This window comes from Sorex fumeus, unplaced genomic scaffold (genome assembly GCF_029834395.1).
Source record: "Sorex fumeus unplaced genomic scaffold, SorFum_2.1 ptg000115l, whole genome shotgun sequence".
NCBI classification, from domain to species: domain Eukaryota; kingdom Metazoa; phylum Chordata; class Mammalia; order Eulipotyphla; family Soricidae; genus Sorex; species Sorex fumeus.
The window spans coordinates 2,349,220-2,364,637 of NW_026606172.1; the positions used below are offsets into that span (position 1 = coordinate 2,349,220).

Below are 15,418 nucleotides of genomic sequence, written 5' to 3' on the forward strand. Positions count from 1 at the left end.
ATCAATATCTTCAAATATTCACATTGACTTTATGCTTGGCTTAAAAACGAAATATCACAGTTTAAGTTTTACTTCTCTTAAAACTGGGGCATGTTTTTCATTCTTTTTTTTTCTCTCCCATTCTCCTCTCCCTCCTTCTCTCTCCACCTAGTCCCTATTTTCTTACCCTTATCCTTTTCCCTTTTCTTTTCTTAATCCCCATTTCTCCTCTTTCAAATTCTATTCCTCCACCTCCACCTCCTTATTCAGCCCCTCCTGTTTTTTTTTTCTTCTCAATATCTTCTTCATCTTGCTTTTTTCTTTTTTTGGCTTTTTGGGTCACACCTGGCGATGCACAGGGGTTACTCCTGGCTCCGCACTCAGGAATCACTCCCAGTAGTAGCTCAGGGGACCATATGAGATACTGGGAATCGAACCTGGGTTGGCCACTTACAAGGCAAACTCCCTACCCACTGTGCTATCGCTCCAGCCCCTCTTCTTCATCTTACTAGGAGGTAGAAACAATTTTAAGTTCAAGTATAAAGTTTTGCCTAATTCTATTCATTTGGTAAAGCTACAAATGTAATTTATATTCAAATAATGGGCTGTCCACAGCATTCTAGTGTTTATTATGGTTTACTATAATGTTATTTAAAATGGTGCTATAATACTCTAAAATAAAGTGTATTAACTGTCAATTTTTTTTCTAAATCATTGTCCATTTTGCAATCGTGTTTCTTTCTTACTTGCCTATTTGAAAGTTTAACATTAAAAATTTAGAATATGGGATGTTAATGAAACTTTGATGGTGTGATGAGTCTTGCATGCAAATAGAGGTGAAAATTGTACTTCAAAAATTCTATAGTATTTTAAACAAATGATAAAATAATAAAACTACGAGAAACCAAATTATTAGACCTCTAGTTAGTAAAAACTTTAAGAATACAGGGTATTTTTTTACATTCCGTAAGCAAATAATATTCTGCATGCTCTTTTAAACATTAAATATTTTGTCTTAAAACATTTGTGACTATGTTATTAATTAAAATGTAGTCTTAGGTGCTGGAAAACTAGTAGAGTGAATCGGAGCTTGACTTGCATGTGGCCAGCTATGTTAGTTCCCCGGCATTCTGTAGTATCCATCCCGCAAGATCCTCAAGGAGTAATCCCTAAGCACAGAGCCAGGAGTGAGTCCTGAGCATTGCTGGGTATAGCCCTAAAACCAAACTCTCCCCTCCATAAAAGTGGTCTTTACCAATTGAGTGAGTATAGTATATAAATGATAACAAATGTTTTTTTATAAATGTGAATGCCACAGATGACTAGAACATAGATTTTTATGTGTTTATTTATAAAATCCTTATCCATAAAGTCTTAGTGTTAGAGTACAGAACTATTAGAAGAATATGTGTACAACTGTCACTATCGGGCCTTTGCCAAGATGTCATTGTGTTTGGATTCATTTTGCCAGTAAATTTCTTAAAAAGTAAGAATGGACCTTTTCATTAGAGTTGTAAATCAAAGTGCTATAACCTAAACTCATATGATTTTAATAGTTCCCTCAATATGCCACAAATGAATTATTTTTAGTCCTATGACATTTTTTAAATAATGAAATATTTTGAGGTAATAATTATTTCACTAAATTGTAAACGATAAAAGCAATTTTTTAGTTTCTGTACCCTATGCCCAATTTATTCACTTTATAAAACTATGGTAGTATGTCACACCCAGGATAATGACATATATATATATATATATATATATATATAGTCAAGATCAGAAATATTTCTTTATTACTTGAGTTTGGTTGCATTCGTTTGGGGGGGGTGCAGGGTGTGCTTATTAGGCTGTGGAAAACTCTTTGTTTTTTTCTTTTTTTGCTTTGTTTTGGGTCACACCTGGCGATGCATAAGGGTTACTCCTGGCTTTGCAATGAGCAATTACTCCTGGCAGTGCTCAGGCGACCCTATGGGATGTTGGGAATTGAACCCAGGTCATCTGCGTGCAAGGCAAACACCCTACTTGCTGTACTATTGCTCCAGCCCAGCTGTGGACATCTTTTAACTTTTTAAAATAGAAGATCCATTTTCTATTGTTTTGGGGAGAGTGCTCTTAAGTAGTGTTCAGAAGGCTCAGACACAACTCCGAAAGCTACTCCAGCAGCCTACCCGAGGTTTAGTGCCAGGCACTGAGTATGCAGCACTGACAGCTGACCCTGGTAGTACTTAGAGCACCATGGAGTCCTAGGACTTGTGTGTCTTTTTGTTTGTTTGTTTGCTTTGATTTTGTTTGGGGGGCCACACCCAGCAGTGTTTAGAGATTGCTCCTGGTTCTGCAGTCAGGGATTACTCCTGATGGGGCTCAAGGGAACATATGTGATACCGGGGATCAAACCTGAGTCAGCCACGTGCTGAGCAAGCACTCTATTTACCGTATTAGCTCTTCAGCTCCATAATAGTCCCAGGATTGAACCTAGTTCCTGGACATGCAAAGCTTGCACAGCTAACCATTGGCCTATCTCTCTGACCTTAATTTTCTATTCTTCGCTTGCCTTATTCTGAGAGTACAAATAGAAAATTTTACTGGTAATTTCAATTTTCTCTGAACTATTTCTCTCACAGGTGCTTATGTAGTAATCAGTTGCAATGAATATTTTGTTTCTTGTCTCCTATATAAAATTCTGGAATGGTAACTTAGAGCTGAAAGGTCTTTTCTATTAGCTTCAGCTTTATAAATATGTTGACACTTTACTCAGTCTCACATTAAATTGATTTATTTTAGGCAATAATGAAAGAATGAAGATCTAGCTGTTGTCCATTTTCAAGGAGAAAGGAAAGTCTTATGAGCCATCTCATTCTTATTTATTTATATCTGTGATAATTAAGTTTTAATCTTCATTTGAAACTTTATTTCATAAACTTCTATTAATAATATGGTCATTTATTATATATTATACTCTAGTAGATAAAAGAATGACTAAAACCTGTTTTTTCATAAACACAAGGAATATGGTAAATGTTAATCAAATTCCTTATGCCTTTTATAAAGAAATAATATTTAGTGAAGTAAACTACAATGATAGATTTAATATTTTGTAATTCCAAGGTTACTTTGTTGTCTTATTACATAAACTAGATCCAGGAAACACAAATCAAGGGTTCTTTGCTAGCATCTTCTGGCATGAGAAAAATGCTCTTTAATATATTGGTTTCCTTTATAGATGTGGATGAATGCTTTTTAAAGCCAGACATTTGTGGCACAGCTGTGTGCAGAAACTTCCCAGGAGGCTTCGAATGTGAATGTGCTGAAGGCTACAGATACAGTCCCAAATCAAAAACGTGTGAAGGTAGAGTTTTGATGATATAATTGTTGATGGTTAAGAGAGTATTTTTGAAACCTGATTCCATATTAAAAGCACTGTTTTTGTTTGAGATGAACAATCCTATTTTTGAAGATGGCAAAGTCTGTGGTATGGCTCAGCCAATGGGGTAATCATTGGCTTCTTTTCAGAGGAAAGATATGTGAGACACATGATCCTCAGGCTTAATATTATGCACTTCTAGTCTCCCCTAACCTATATATGCATGATAAAAGCAAAATAACCACATAGTCACAACGTTTAAACAAAACTCACAGATAGAAGAGAATTACAAGTTGGAAGGAGAAGGACAGTATGGAAAATATAGATAGTATAAAAGTCATGGGGGTGGTATAATGTTGGTGGTTAGAAACCTAAGGTTTTTCTAATAAATTTCTGTCCATATAACACTATGTTATTTGTTATACAGAAAAGAAAGGTCATTTTAAGAACAGATTTAGAATAATTAGCATTATAGGATCTTTATATGTATAATTATTCTGTTATGATGAAATATTTATAAAAAATCTTATAATCAAGTGATAACTAATGAAGCTCCACAAATTTGAGAAATACCATTAATTTAATAATCCCTATGGACTTGGGAGCCATTTGGATTTGTTATTATTTCATTTGATTACAATCATGCTGCTTATAATTTTTTTAATATGTTACAGATTTTTTGGAAAGTAAAATAGCTTTGCTGAAATAAATTTATAGAAATGTGAGGGTGGAGAAAGAGATCTGTGTTTAAGAGAGAATACAAACTTTTCCTGAGTGGAAAAAACTAAGTATATATCCTAAGTATGGATGTATAGGCCATTTTCCCAAAATGGGGAAATGTACCCTAAAGTAAGGAAGTACGTATCTCAGACATATGGGCGCCAAAGAGGCTTCTAGGTTGTTTTTTTTTAAATTTAATCATTAATTACTTTTATATATATATACACACACACACAGTTGTCACATGTATATATGTATATGATATCTCATATATCCTTTAAATTAAAAAGTTTAAAATGCATTCAGTATCATAAAGTGAATTATATCAGGTCTGGAGACAGATTATAATGATAGGTTGCTTGCCTTACATATACAAGACCACAGTTTGATCCTGGCACCATATTACCAGGAGTTATCCCTGTTGGTAGATCCAGGAGTAAGCCCTAAGCATAGCTGATGTAACCCCCAAAACAGAAATGAGTAAAATAAAATAAATCAACAGTAGTTATAATCTACTGTGCAAAATAAATAATCATCCCTTTTTAAACATTTTAGGTGTACGCTTTATCATAAAGCCATTACCATTGTTTCCAAAACTTTTTAATAATCCTAACTAGCAACTCTAAGTATTTAAGCAATAAGTACTCTATACTTCTTCTCCCAAGCCCTGAGATCCTTAAATCTATTTCTGTAGCTGTGTATTTGTTTGAATAAATACTATTTTCAAAATATCTTTAAATATCTTTCGTGTCCTTCTGAAGAATTTGATGCCTTTTTTTCTCTTGCACTCACCAAAACTGATATTGCTTTTCTGTACATCAAATATACTTCGTTGCCAGTAAAAATTACTGGGGTGACCAACCCCAGACCCAACTCTACACCAGATAAGGGTGTGGCAACCTGGTAGGCCTGCCCATATCCCCCCACCAGTCCAGACCCCTATGCCTTTAGCTCCCGTGAGCAAAATGGAGAGTCAGGCTACCACACACCAAACTCAATGAGGAAGCATAGGAAGCCTCCCATATTAATTGGTGACCTCAAAAATTTGGTCAAGGCCCCAAATACTCAAGAGTTCTCAGTTCTCCCTGATGAAGAATTCAAAGTGACAATCACTAGGCTATTCAACTAAACGGAAGATAACAAAACAAGAGAGCTTCAACAAAGAAAAAGAAGGAGAATTGAAAAAAGACAACAGAAGGAATAACAAGCAACTGACTCACAGAAGCAGAGGAATAAATATATCAGTTGGAATCCCTGAAGAACAGGAAGACAAATGTGAAGAAACAGTAGTTAAAGAAATCATCAATAAGAACTTCCCAGAGTTGAGACTTACAGGCACTGAGATCCAAGAGGCCTGAGGGCTAGTCAAAATAGACTCAATGAGGAAAACTCCAGGACCAGTTATACTCAAAATGAAAAAAATCTCTTGAAAGTGGCAAGATCATAAAAGGAATTTACATACAAAGAAAAATCTATAAGATGTGTGGCAGATCTATCAAATGAGACAAGTCAGACGAACATAGATATGGTACAAAAACTCTACAAACAACACCTCACCAAGAACGCTTTATTCAACTGGATTATCATTCATATTTGAAGAAGCTATACAGAACTTCACAGATTGGCAAAATGTTCCTCAGTGAATTAATAGTCTTGAAATGAAATTTTCAAGAAGGTTTAAAAGAACTTCTTTAAAGGACAGGAGAAACTTCCCAACATGTGGCATTAAAATGGTACTCACTAATGGTGTGTATGGCTGTCCTCTACTAAATTAACAAAGATTAAAGTTATATAGCAAATAATCACTGCAAATTTATTTTTGTTGATTTTTCTTCTGATCATTCTATCTGCATTTCTTTAAATTTTGTTGGAGCAATTAATATAAAATAAATTTGTTATATGCTTGCCAACTGTGTGGTCTAGGGGATGAGAGGGACCAGGACTCTGAGGTCACTGGTAGTGGGATTGGTGTTCCAATATTGTATACATGAAATAATTCTATTACAAACTATTATAAACAGCTTTGTAAATCATGGTTTCTTTTTTTTTTTAACTTCCTCTTTTTTTTTTTGCTTTTTGGGTCATACTCGGTGATGTACAGGGGTTACTCCTGGCTTTGCACCCAGTAATTACTCCTGGCAGTGCTCATAGGACCATATCCATATGGGATGCTGTGTATCAAACCTGGGTCAGCCGCATGCAAGGCAAATGTCCTACCCGCTATACTATTGCTCCAGCCCCAATCATGGCTTCTTAATTAAAATTAAATTTAAGAAAAAAATTTAAATAAAGAAAACATCAGAGATTTATGAAGCAGCCACCAAAGATACAATATCTGAATTATAGAATTTCCAGAAGTAATGAAAGAAGAAAATGTAGAATCAGTTTTTGTAGAGTTTCCCCAACCTGATGATCAACCTATATACTCAGGACCAGAGAGCCCAAATAGTCCCAAACAGAATCAACCTAAACAGAAAGTCATCAAGCACTGTAGCTCTGTAGCACTGTCCTGTTGAACAATTTGCTCGAGTGGGCACCAGTAATGTCTCTATAGAGAGACTTGTTGCTACTGTTTTGGGCATATGAATATGCCTCAGGGAGCTTGCCAGGCTCTGCCATGTGGGCGGGATACTCTCGGTAGCTTGCCGGGCTCTCAAAGAGGGATGGAGGAATCAAACCCGGGTCAGCCACCTGCAAGGAAAACGCCCTACCTGCTGTGCTATCACTTCAGCCCATATGATAATTAAAATGTCTACAGCCAAAGATAGAAATAGAATCCTAAGAGCAGCAAGAACAAAACAAAACACTACGAAAGAACCTCTTTGAAATTTGCTAACTGCTAGGAGTAAATTGTGTGATATTAATTCAGTAAGTGAATTAGGCATTTAAACAAGAATACTCTATTCACTTAGATTATCATTCAAGTTTGAAGGAGTGGCACAGACTTCACTGACAAACAGCAGCTGAAGTTGTTCATGAACACTAAAACAGTGTTCAGGATAAACTGAAGAAACTTTCATCAATGGTAAATAAAGTCTTAATGAAGACTTTTATTTTTTAGCACTGTCCTCCCATTGTTCATGGATTTGCTTGAGCGGGCCCAGTAACATCTTCATTGTGAGACTTGTTACTGTGTTTGGTATATCGAATACGTCACGGGGAGCTTGTCAGGCTTTTCCATGTGGGCGAGATACTCTCGGTAGCTTGGGGCTCTCTGAGAGGGGCGGAGGAATCGAACCTGGGTCGACCAGGTCAGCCGTGTAAAAGGCAAACGTCCTACCACCGTGCTATTGCTCCAGCCCAATGAAGACTACATGAAGATTAAGAATCAAGATAAACATGGTTATGATTCACTTAATTTCAGTAATTTAATTAAATGTCAGTGGCCTTTTTTCACCAATTGAAGGACATAGACTTTTGTCTACACTATTTTTGATTTGCCAAAAAAACTAAAGGGTTTGGGGGTCAGTCAAACAAAAGAGCTGAAATATTAGTGAAAATTGAAATTCACTTTGAAAATAAATAGAAGACACAGAACACCAGAACATATTCCTTATTCACAAATTGATAAGATCAACAATGTCAGAATATCCATAATTCCCACAGTGGTTTTACAGATGCAACTCAATCATCAAAATTCTTGTGGCATTCTTTAAGGAAATTTAAAAAAAGCATATAATTCATATGAAATCTTGAAACTACCCCAATATTCAAAAAATCCTGAGGAAAAAAATTGGGAAGCATTAGATTTACAGATTTTAATTTTTACTTTGTTTTGGGGACCATACACACCTGTGCTCAGGGCTTGCTCATGGTCCTGTACTTGGGGATCACTCCAGGTGAAATCAGGGAACCATACAGGATGACAGGATTAAACTTGGATTGGCTGCATGCAAGGCAAGAGCTTTACCTGCTGTGCTGTCTCTCCAGTACGCAAAGCTGTTGTAATTAAAAAAAAAATGTAAGTACTGGAACAAAGACAGATTCTCAGACAAGTGGAACAGAATTGAAATTCCAGAGATAAATACTCGAATGTGTGAGCAGTTTAAAGTGAATCAAGAAGAGCTTCTTCAACAAATGAAAAAGTGGTTAGCCATATGCACAAAATAGAATTTAGACCCAAGTCATGCTCTACAAAAATATCAATAAGAATGAATTAAAGACCAATATTTAGTGTGTCTCCATAAAATTCATTAAAGTAAATGACAGGACTTTCTTGTCTCTCATTGACAAGAAAACAAAAGCAGAAAGAAACAGACCTGCATCAAATGAAAAAGTTTCTGCACTTTAAAAGAAAAGAGACCTTAAATAAAAAGACACCTTACTGATGGAGAAAATATTTGCAAATCATACTTCAGGCAATGGACTAATATCTGAAATCATGAAGCACTCTCAAGCTTAACAATTTAACAGACAGTTCAACTCATTAAAAATGAGAAGAGAAGATGAATAGACATTTTCTCAAAGGAAACATAACAATGACTGATAGACACATGGAAAATGTGTCATAATCACTTATTATTGAGGAAATAAAACCAAAATGAAAATGAGACATCAACTCACACCAGTGAAAATGGGCTCTGTGAGAAAGATTGGAAACAATAAGTGCTAGTGAATGATGTAAAAAAGAAACCCTCATTTACTGTTTGTGTGATTGTTTGATGCGTCATCATCTCTGGAAAACAGTTTGGAGACTTCTCAAACATGTAAAACAGAATTTTCATATGATCCTGCTATTTCATTTGTAGGAATCTACATAAAGGACACAAAAACATTGATTCAAAAAGTTATATGCACACCTTTGTTTATGTCAGCACGACTTACTACTGTCAAGATCTGGAAACCATCCAAATACTCAACAATAGATTGGTGGATAAAGATGATGAAGTTGTGGTGTACACACACACACACACACACACACACACACACGTGCGAATACTATTCAGCAAAGAGAAAAGATGAAATTCTGCAAGTTGGATGGAATTGGAGAGTATTATGCTAAGTGGAGTGATTTGAAAATGAAAGATGAGTAGCAAATGATCTCATTCATATATAGAGCTTAAATAAACACTTGTAGCTCATTTAAATTTCTTGCTAAGTATTGAAATGCAATTTGATGTCATAGGAATATCTTTTATATGATCTATTTATTAAATTTTCTCATGAAAATTAATTATTACTTCCATCAGATTGAACATTTAGGGATATTAAGGTTTATGTTCTCTTTTATCCCAGATGTGGATGAATGCTCAGAGAACATATGTTCTCAACTATGCGTCAATTATCCAGGAAGTTACTCTTGTTCTTGTGATGGGAAGAAAGGATTCAAACTTGCTCAAGATCAGAAGAGTTGTGAGGTAACACTTCACAGTGCTAAACTTCCAATCTCTTTTCTAAAGTAAGAGACCCAGGTACTTTTTCCACATACTTGATGCTCATCAGGAAAATACAGATATTTTACTAAAACTGCTTTTGATTTAAGTAGCCTAATTGTCACAATTATTGACTGTGACCCTGTAAATCATAAACATAAAGTACTTTATGTCTAGGTTAAAAACAAAAAACAGAAGACTTCATGTGAAATCAAGAGTTCAGAACTCAGCTTTGTGTAGTCTGTAGGTTTAAAAATTGTAAGGTGTACCTTTAAGATGTAAGAAATCTTCCATAGAAACTTTAGTAAACACATTTTCTAGTAACTGCTCTCTTTATTCTACTCTGACAAGTTTGATCATGCCTTTGGTACTTGCATGAGTGCTCATTAAATAGTCATAAACTAACGTTATCTCAAGTAAACAAACCCCAACAAACTAATCTTAGGAGAAAACATCTCTCAGAGTCTTAGTTGAATTAAAATTGCAGTTTGCAGAGAGTCAAGTTTGTGCCTGTATTTCCCAAATATAATTATTTGCTCAGATTTAATTCATAATTGATGCGGAAATGGAATGTCGGGTATACGTTTTTGTTTTTCCTTTATCAAGAGGTCTACATCTGAAGCTGATCCTCTCCTCCCGAAGAAAAGATCACATGTTTGTGGTCCTTAGTTCAATATTTGCATCACTTTTATTTTTTACAAGTGAACGTGAGATTTTATGAAATCATGAAACAGACTTAAAAATACCTAAATAGCAATTTAATGGTGTATACAAAAATCTTAAATGTAGCATTCCATATTACATTACCTTCTTAATAAGTAGAGGAAACCAGTTAGCATAGCAGTAATTTTTATAGTTCCTAATTAAAATGCCATGCTGATTAAATGTTTATTTTGTGAATTAGTTCCATAGTATTTTAGTATTTGTCGTAGTTACACAACACCGACTACCTCTAAATATATTTACTGAAATTATAAGAGGAAATGAGAAGTTTTTTATGGACCTAGAAAATATCACTATGCAAATGGACTTATTAAAATGTCACTATGTATGCAAACTTCCTATCTACTTAAGAAAAGTCTTTTTTTTTTTTGCTTTTTGGGTTACATCCGGCGATGCATAGGGGTTACTCTTGGCTCTGCACTCAGGAGTTACTCCTGGTGGTGCTCAGGGGACCATATGGGATGCTGGGAATTGAACCCGGGTCGGCCGCGTGCAAAGAAAACGCACTACCCGCTGTGTTATCTCTCCAGTTCCCTATCTACTTAAGAAAAGTCTTTAAATTTATTTTTAAATTTTATTTTAGTACTTATGATCTACAGTATTGATAATGACAGGGTTTCATGGAAAAGAAAAAAGAACAAAAACCCACAAACACCACATCTTCAACAGAATGTTTCCTTCACTATTTCCCAGCGTCATTCCTTCTCACCTCAGCCATCCTGTCCCTTCTTATCCATTCTGAGTGATATGCTTCTTTTAAAGACTAGTTCTCAGGGCTGGAGTGATAGTACAGAGTTCAGGGCGCTTGCCTTGCACATGGCCGACCCAGATTTGATTCCCAGCATCCCATATGGTCCCCCGAGTACCGCCAGGAGTAATTCCTGAGTTGCATGAGCCAGGAGTAACCCCTGTGCATCACTGGGTGTGACCCAAAAAGAAAAAAAAATTAAAGACAAGTTCTCAGTTTTTGATGCTTTTGAGAATTTTTTGTTTCTTTACTATGTTACTTTATATTCCACAGATGAAGGAGGTCATCCTGTAACTATCCTTCTGACTAAATTCACACAAGTTTTCTATTTTAACATTCATCTTTAGTCTTAGAAAAAAATAAATATCTAATTTACTGACACTAAATTATTTTGAAGGTAAATGTCTTGGAGACAGAGGTAATTTATAATTAATCCTACCCAGCTTTCCCAGAATTTTCTTTACTTTTTTAACACTTTTCTTATTTTCTGCTCAGAAAAATTTTTGTAATAGATGGATAAGTAAACAACAGAGGTGCTGTTCACTGGTGTATTGAGTCTGCCATCTATTTCTGAATTCAAATAAAAATGGTTCTCATGAAGAGTTGGGGTTTAGGGTGTGGCCGAGATAGGTTAAAAGGAACAGTTCTATGAGTGCTTCATCATAAAAAGTGCAAAAAAACTGAAATAAACATAATATCTTGGGAGGAGTACTAAAAATTCACTGAAAGAAAGAGAACTTATACAGGGATAAGGCTATTGCTTTGCATCTGGCTGACCTGATTTGATCCCCGCAGCACATACGGTCTCCCAGCACATCCATGTGTGTGTCCTGAGCAGAACCAGGAGTGTTTCATGAGGACCACCAGGTGTGGCCCAATCCACTTCCCTCACTCTCCTCCCCTCTGAACAAAAGAAAATTCACTGGGGAATATACCCATTACTGTAGGGAGGCTCAACTCGGAACCACCGAAATGTGGAATGGTTCAGATGTTCAGAGCTTAGGAGCGCTTCCTCTGAGTGGGGAGAAGGAGAAATAGAGACTGGAGGAGAAAAGAGACTGACAAGCTGGTATCAAATATAGAACACCAATCTGAGGTGGGAGGGTGCGGAATGTTAAGCCCGGGACTATGGGTTCCCAAGCGGTGAGATGAAGAGAGAGACTAACTTGATAATGCAAAAGCAGTAGGAGTTTTATTCCAGTATACTGGGGTCAGCTATCTCACCCACAGAGCATTCTCTTGATGGTGACCCCGACTTCAGGCAGCAAGCAGTTTATATAGGGTTTGATTACATAAGCGGTACATGCCTTATTGTTTCAGAAAGAAATCTTAGTTACCAAACAAAGGTGTTTTTGGCAAGTGTCTAGGGTAACAGTGGTCAGGCAATAGTTAAATAGTTCCACTAACAATTTATGGTTTCATATACTACTCATTCTTTTAGTGTTAACAAAAGGCAATTTCTGGGCCATTTTGACTGGGACATAGTGATTGATTGAACCCAGGGACTTTCCTAGGTGGGTAGAGGTTGGCTAGTTACACATTGTTTCATTGCTGGGAAACCGAGATTCTTTCAGTTCCAGGAACTGAACCTGAGGCCTAGTTGATTTTGCTGATTTCTGCCACCTGTCATGGCATCAGTTTCGCCCTTACAGGAACACAAAGGATGTACAGCCCTCCAGCTTTATACCGGCACTCCTGAACTGAAGGAACAGGCTTAGGTTTCCTTGAGCCCGACATGGCCATTCCTGAACCTGGTCCAACAGGGTTACCAACTCAGCTCTGTCTCAAAAGGCTTCTTCACGGAGCTGATGTGCCACCAGCCCTCTGGATAAGTTCATGCTGGAATACTGAGTGCAAAGGTTCTCCACAGAACTCAGTTTTGTATCCAAACTTGCTGAGTCAGTAAAGGGCACTGGGGTTTGTCAAGTTCAACAAAGCATTTGTGGCTACAGCAGTCGCATCCAGGAAAGCCATTCTGGAGGTTAATTCCACACAGCTCAGTTTCAGTCTTGACCCTACTGAATGGGTCCCAACTTTGGCACCACTCTTAAGTGGTCACAGCCTTGGCCCATAACCGTAGGCTCCCAGCTGGTGTACAGTATGAAAACTTTGTAGCTGTAGCCACTCGGAGCTGAAGAAAACTTGTCAGTGTAGGCATGTCAGACCCAGACATAGGTGCCAGCCTAAGATGGAGGACTTTGAGCACAAAGGCCCCACAGAGGCTCGATTTTGTGTGTGCACCTTCCATGACAGAAAGGTTCGCAGAACTGGTGACCCAGTACAGATGCTACAGTGATCAGCAGCCACTCCTGAGGGAGGTGTCATTCCAGAGGCCACAGCAGAGAGCAGATACACCAGGAATCAGCCCACCACCCATCCAGATCTTGGTGTGAAACTTCAGTCCCAGAACTGGTATTAGCAAATTAGGAAGGGAGGAAGGAAGGGAGGAAGGAGGGAAGGAGGGAGGGAGGGAAGGAGGGAGGGAAGGAGGGAGGAAGGAAGGAATCCCATTTTAAATAGTATGCAAATGCTTCACTTCCCTCGAAATCAACTTAACAAGGGATGTGAAAGACTTGTACATTAAAAACTGTAAGTCACCATTGTAAAAAAATATAAGAGGATGCCAGGAAGTAGAACAATGACCCATGTTCATAGATTAAAAGAATTAACACTGCTTAAATTACTCTCACCCGAGGCCTTATAAAAAGTTATTGCAGCCCTCCCCCAGTTATTTATGGTATATGGAATACCAAGGTGAGCCCTAATTTTTATGGACAGTTAATATAAAGGAGCGAGAAAAAAAGGGGTGAAAAAAGTCTTTAACAAATGGTATTGATAAAATTGGGTAGTCATTCGGAAAGAAAGAAGGAAGGGAGGGATATAACGACACTGGCTTCATAACTCACACCTTTCACAAATGCTAATTTAAATTGTGTTGAAAAAAACCTCATGATTCCCCCCAAATCTATAAAATCCAGGGAGGCAGAAATAGAACCCTCAATATTTGAACTTCAGAGGTATCTTAAAAGATTTAAGTCTATTGACAAAGACAGTCATAACAACAACAAAAACACAAATGGAATTAGATCAGATTAAAAAGTTGTTCATGACAAAAGAAATTTGGGCTAAAAACTCGGAAAGTTGCTCCTTTTGAGCCACTAAATACACTAAGTGCTTTGCCACCGATTGTTAAAAAGTTCAGTCCCTTTAAGATTGGGACAGTAGTTCTTTGTGTAACTCTAGCTTGCATATGCAAGACTCTGGATTCAATCTGCAGAATCTGAATTTGTGTGTTTGTTGGCATTGGGGGGCCAACACTAGGGAAGGGGCATTTGGGCCACTCTTGACGGTGCTCAGGATTTACTCCTGGCTCTGTACTCAGGGATTACTTCTGGTGTGCTTGGGGTACCATATGGGGTACAAAGGATCAAATCAGGGATTGCCGCATGCAAGGCAAATCCCCTGCCCAATATGCCAATATCACTCTAGCTCTTAAAAATTAAGCATTAAAAACCTCAAAAAATCACTTTAGGTCATTTAATGTTTCTTACAGTTTTTTTTAAATCACAATCTGATTGACCTGAGCTTTTAAAATGTAGTTAATTTTTAAAAAGCTTCAGAAAACTGTTAAGTTTTTTCATGTTGGATTTGGCCTTTAGTTATAGTTGAACACATTTGTGCGGCTAAATTTTCTTTTCTTTCTGGGTCACACCCGGCGAAGCACAGGGGTTACTCCTGGTTCTGCACTCAGGAATTACTCCTAGCACTGCTTGGGAGACCATATGGGATGCTGGTAATTGAACCCGGGTTGGCCACATGCAAGGCAAACACCCTACCCTCTGTGCTATCACTTCAGCCTCTTGTATGGTTAATTTTGTGTGTCAAAGTGACTGAACTAGATATTTGGTCAAATTTTGAAAATTTCCATAAGGTATTTTTGATATGATCCCTTGATCACTTGATATCCCATTGCTCATTGATTTGCTTGAGCGGGCGTCAGTAACGTCTCCATTCATCCCTGTCATGTGCTAATGTAGCCCAGTGGCGTCTGCTCGCTCCAGGAACATGGAGAGCCTCAAACTATTCATTCAGGGTCTTTATGAAGAAGTCTGTCTGTCTCGTAGGTAGGTGACCATGCGATCTTTTCATGTCCCGTGGAATCCACGGGAATGAGCTCTAGTTCAGCGGTTGACTCCAAATCTCATTACGTGCCCAGCCCATCTGATTTTTGACGCCTTGGCAAAGGAGACAGCGTCCCTGATTATTGATCGTAGACAGAGGTCAGAACTCCGGATTCTTTCTCTCACTTGAGTGAAGCATGATACTTCAAGCAAAGCTCTTTTGATTCCTCTTTGGGAGACCCGAATAGTGTTTTCATCCTGTTGGCGTAGGGCCCAGGTCTCTGAGCCATATGTTAATGCAGGAAGAACAGTGGAATCAAAGAGATGTGCCCGGAGCTGGAGGTTCTTCGTCCTCTTAGCTATTTCTTCGATGCTCTTGAAGGTGTTCCGA

At 37.5% G+C, this 15,418-nt stretch overlaps 1 protein-coding gene across 1 annotated transcript in view; it reads left to right on the top strand.

Moving 5' to 3' along the window:
* Nucleotides 1-15,418, top strand: part of PROS1 (protein S) — a 95,145-nt gene that overhangs the window by 36,119 nt on the left and 43,608 nt on the right. Inside the window, exons 7-8 of the mRNA XM_056135465.1 lie at nt 3,203-3,328; nt 9,299-9,420. Coding sequence (XP_055991440.1) covers nt 3,203-3,328; nt 9,299-9,420 — 248 coding nt within the window. The remainder of the gene's footprint in view (nt 1-3,202; nt 3,329-9,298; nt 9,421-15,418) is intronic.